At 35.0% G+C, this 3,777-nt stretch overlaps 1 protein-coding gene across 6 annotated transcripts in view; it reads right to left on the bottom strand.

Moving 5' to 3' along the window:
* Positions 1-740: 740 nt before the first annotated feature.
* Positions 741-3,777, bottom strand: part of LOC123016063 — a 31,838-nt gene continuing 28,801 nt past the window's right edge. For all 6 annotated transcript variants that reach the window (XM_044416268.1, XM_044416270.1, XM_044416269.1 and 3 more), the window contains exon 4: positions 741-2,434. In XM_044416268.1, the coding sequence (XP_044272203.1) occupies positions 946-2,434 (1,489 nt within the window). In that variant the 3' untranslated portion in view covers positions 741-945. The remainder of the gene's footprint in view (positions 2,435-3,777) is intronic.

Here is a 3,777-nt window from a genome sequence, read left to right as displayed (position 1 = left end):
AAACAAAGAGAAAATAAGAAAATTTAAATAAATCAAAGAAAAAATTGAATTAATCACATTTTGTAAATAATTACATAAGTAATTTATAAACTTATGTTCAAATAATTTTTTTTTAAAGTTTTTAAGTAACAAAATGAAAAAATTATGAAAAAAATTACAACACTCATTTCGGGACTGAAAATATTTATCATTTCTTTTTTATTTAATTTAAAAAGCAATTATTTATGTGTCACGAAAACTAGCCAATTGCCAAAAGAAAAATTTTCTTTTTTGTATTCAGTAATTTAGTATATTATCTCGTCACTTGTAATGTTTTTTTTATTATAAAATCACATCTTGTTTTTAACTGAGCAATAATTTTGAAAAAAATGTCACAATTGAGTATTCTAACGAACCAAATGGCGTTTTTCACTCATCTGTGGCTTTTGAATATTTGCAAAATGTATAAAATATTTGTGGGGCCGATTTGTTGGTTTCAAAAATTACAAAAGTTGCTTTTATGTATAAATTAATTAATTTACCTTTTGTGATATTTTATTTATAGGAGAGAAAATTAATAGTATATTATGTTATTGAGAGTAAAACCTACAATGAACCTCTCCAGAAATTGTTAAAGTAGCAAAAGAGATAAAAAATAACAACAACAACGTCAATAATGTCATGGTAAAAGTAAAAACACCCAAGAGTATTTATTCACGACATTTTTCTTTGTTTTGTCGGGCAAATAACTAAAACCCAGATTAAATAAAGTGAATATTTATTGTTGACATGAGACTAAACGCCACTGATATAAAATATTCTTCCTAAAATAACTACATCGATTACAATAACGCTTGACTAGAAAATCCTTATTGTACCAAATGCATTAATATCACAATATTTTGATTTCTCCCATTGAACCAACCGGCTGAGCAAACTTTGGCAACGAAAAAAAAAAAAAGGCACTTAACCCCGGCAATAACAATACTTCTTCAACGAGGCATCTTCCACACACCCACTATGATCACTATACTTATCCAAACGACTTATCCCCCCTGTCAACTCAAACCCATCAGCCCCTTTGTACCCCACAGTGGCTTCAAACACCGCCTTGGGCGTCGTCTCCACCACCAACAAGAAATAAACATCACTTTTGTAACTAAACCGGTCTGAAACACTCGCCGAAATAATCCTTCCCACCGAAAATTTGGCACATTTCGAATCACTCTTCTTGGTGCTGATTATCCCATGGATTTGGCCTATGACGAATTTGGCAGCTTTTTGAACGGTTCGGTTGGATTTTGGCACCGGGTTATAACCGGCGCATGTGCACCAATGTTGCTCAATAGCAGCATCCTCGCACGACCTCTCCGATTCGGTTGGTGCAAACAACGAGGTACATTTCGGACACGCCTCACTCGCTTTTTGGGTATAATTGAACCCTGAGAGTACCAGGATATGTTGCAAGGTCATATAGAGGTCATATGGTGTGGTCAAATGGTCACGTTTCGTCTCCAAATTCCGGAATTCTGACGGAAATTGGCGTTTGAACCGCTCCGGGACCCATATGTAGATAAACGGGAGGCGTTCCTCCAACCATCCAGTGGTCGTGTACCGGATTTCCCCGAATCTCATCCCATGGTCACTCAGGAATACCATGATGGTGTTGTTCAAAACCCCACTTGTGGTGATCTCCTGGAGGAAATCCCGGATTTTGGTGTCCATCATGGAGGGCGCATTGAGGTCATTGTGACTGAAGGTGTTCATCCAGAAGAAGGAAAACGTTGCAACGTCCTTGAAACTGGTAGCGAAGTCTTTTGCAAGGTTCAAAATGCGTTCTCCTGCCGGCTCAGGACCTGTGCAATAGTCCATCCCGCCTTTTTTTACCGTTTTCAACTTTTCTGAACCAAGGATGTAGGGCCGGAAGTAGAAATCAGTGGGGGGTTTCGTGAAACCCTTTTTTTTGTAGTTGAAAGTGTTGATCCAGGCCTCGTCCTCCGCGTACCCCGTCACGTAGTTCAATTTCCGGTAATCGTACCATAACATGGGACATTTGTCCATTTTGCCCACGGTTTTGGGGTCACAGACGGCATAAGCCTGGGTTTCGTTGAAGCCGGTCAGGATGGCCATCACGTTGGGGAAGGTGTTGTCCCCCATTTTGTTGTACCCACGCAGGGGGGTCCATTGGTTGTCCTCCAAGAACTGGTACGTTTGGGGGAGGATTCGGAGGAAGTTTAATCGCGATATGCTGTCGATTCCGACGAAGAAAACACTGAAAGGAGTCGTTGTGTTGGTATTCATTGTGGAGATTTTCTCCTTGATTTGATTTGATTGGGTTATGGGCGCGTGGGTGTTCTCGTAGATTTGCTTCTTTGTTTTCGAGTCGGTGCATTTTACCATTATGAAGTTGTGGTGGAGGGTGGCGTTTGTCTTGAACTCTTTGCAAGCCGAGATTCTGGAAATAACAAAATATGTTGAATTTTTTATTTTGTTGTTTTAATAAAAAATCCATTAAATTAGTGGTTCTAATTGCCATAAAAAGACACAAAATTCTTAAAGTAAAATTTAGAATCTAAAAGAAAAAATTAGTTTCAAAATCTCGACTAATATAAAAAATTCGATCACTTTGAAATTGAACCAAAGAGCGTTTTTGTGTTGTGTAAAAAAAGTGATGTATGTCCGGTCAAAATAAACATTTTAAATAACTAAAATTCCGACAGAACTAAATTTTGGTGGAGATATTGAGTACACCATTAGGAATAAAGTGTCAAAAGTCCCCATCGATCCCATGTGCGCTAAAAAAGTTATTCGGGGTCAAAGGTCGAAATTTGACGTTTTTTAGATTTTTTTCGAAAACGGTAAGTTTTATCAAAAAAGTAGCCCAGACAAAAAATATAGATCTTGAAATTATCTACAAAATGGTCCTTACACTTTTTTTCTAACAATCACCATTCCTGAGATATCGCGATTCTAAAAGTTGAAGGACTCACGTTCTACATGGTATGCACATACAGAGTGCGTCAGAACTCCCGCTTCAAAGACAAATGCCATGTAGGGTAAGGTACCACAAACATAGAAAAAATTAAAAAAAAAATCTATCTATAAAAGTTTCAAARTTATGAGAGTTTAAATTTTGCACTTTGACTCTATTTATTTCTGTAGGGAAAATAATTTTCCAAGTTTTTATGCTACAGGCCATTAGAAGAAGAAACAAAAAAGCTGTGTCCTAAATTGTAACTCTGTTCAATGCTATTTGTGGCTTTTATTGGCAAAACTTTTGTACCTTTACTAGATAATTGTAAAAAAACATATACAAAATCATCAGTATTATTAAATAGACATAAAAAATAGTCAGATGTCAAAAAACAAATGTCAAATTTTTTTGACAGATAAAATTTTTTAAACATTTTTATGTTCCTGGTATCTTATTTTACTTGAAATTTTTCTTCTACTTCATTAAACTTATAAATATCTCGATTCCATTAGAATTAAAAAGAATTTATTTGGTAATACATACAGGTTGTTCAAAAAATCACGCATTTCCTTGAAAGGGAGTAATTGGGTAGTCCCCAGAGTACTGAAAAAATGTTTAAAAAATTCTATCTGTCAAAAAATTTTGACATTTATTTTTTGACATTTGTCATTTTTTTATGTCTATTTAATAATACTGATGACCTTGTATATGTTTTTTTATAAATATTTGATAAAGGTACAAAAATTTTGTCAATAAAAGCTACAAATAATATTAAACAGAGTTACAACTTAGGATACAGCTTCTTTGTTTTCTTTTCTAATAAC

This window comes from Tribolium madens, unplaced genomic scaffold (genome assembly GCF_015345945.1).
Source record: "Tribolium madens isolate multiple individuals breed KSU strain unplaced genomic scaffold, Tmad_KSU_1.1 Scaffold_19;HRSCAF=116;Tcas5.2_LG9, whole genome shotgun sequence".
NCBI classification, from domain to species: domain Eukaryota; kingdom Metazoa; phylum Arthropoda; class Insecta; order Coleoptera; family Tenebrionidae; genus Tribolium; species Tribolium madens.
Note: the sequence above shows the minus strand (reverse complement) of the source record. Positions and strands in the feature narration are given on the sequence as shown.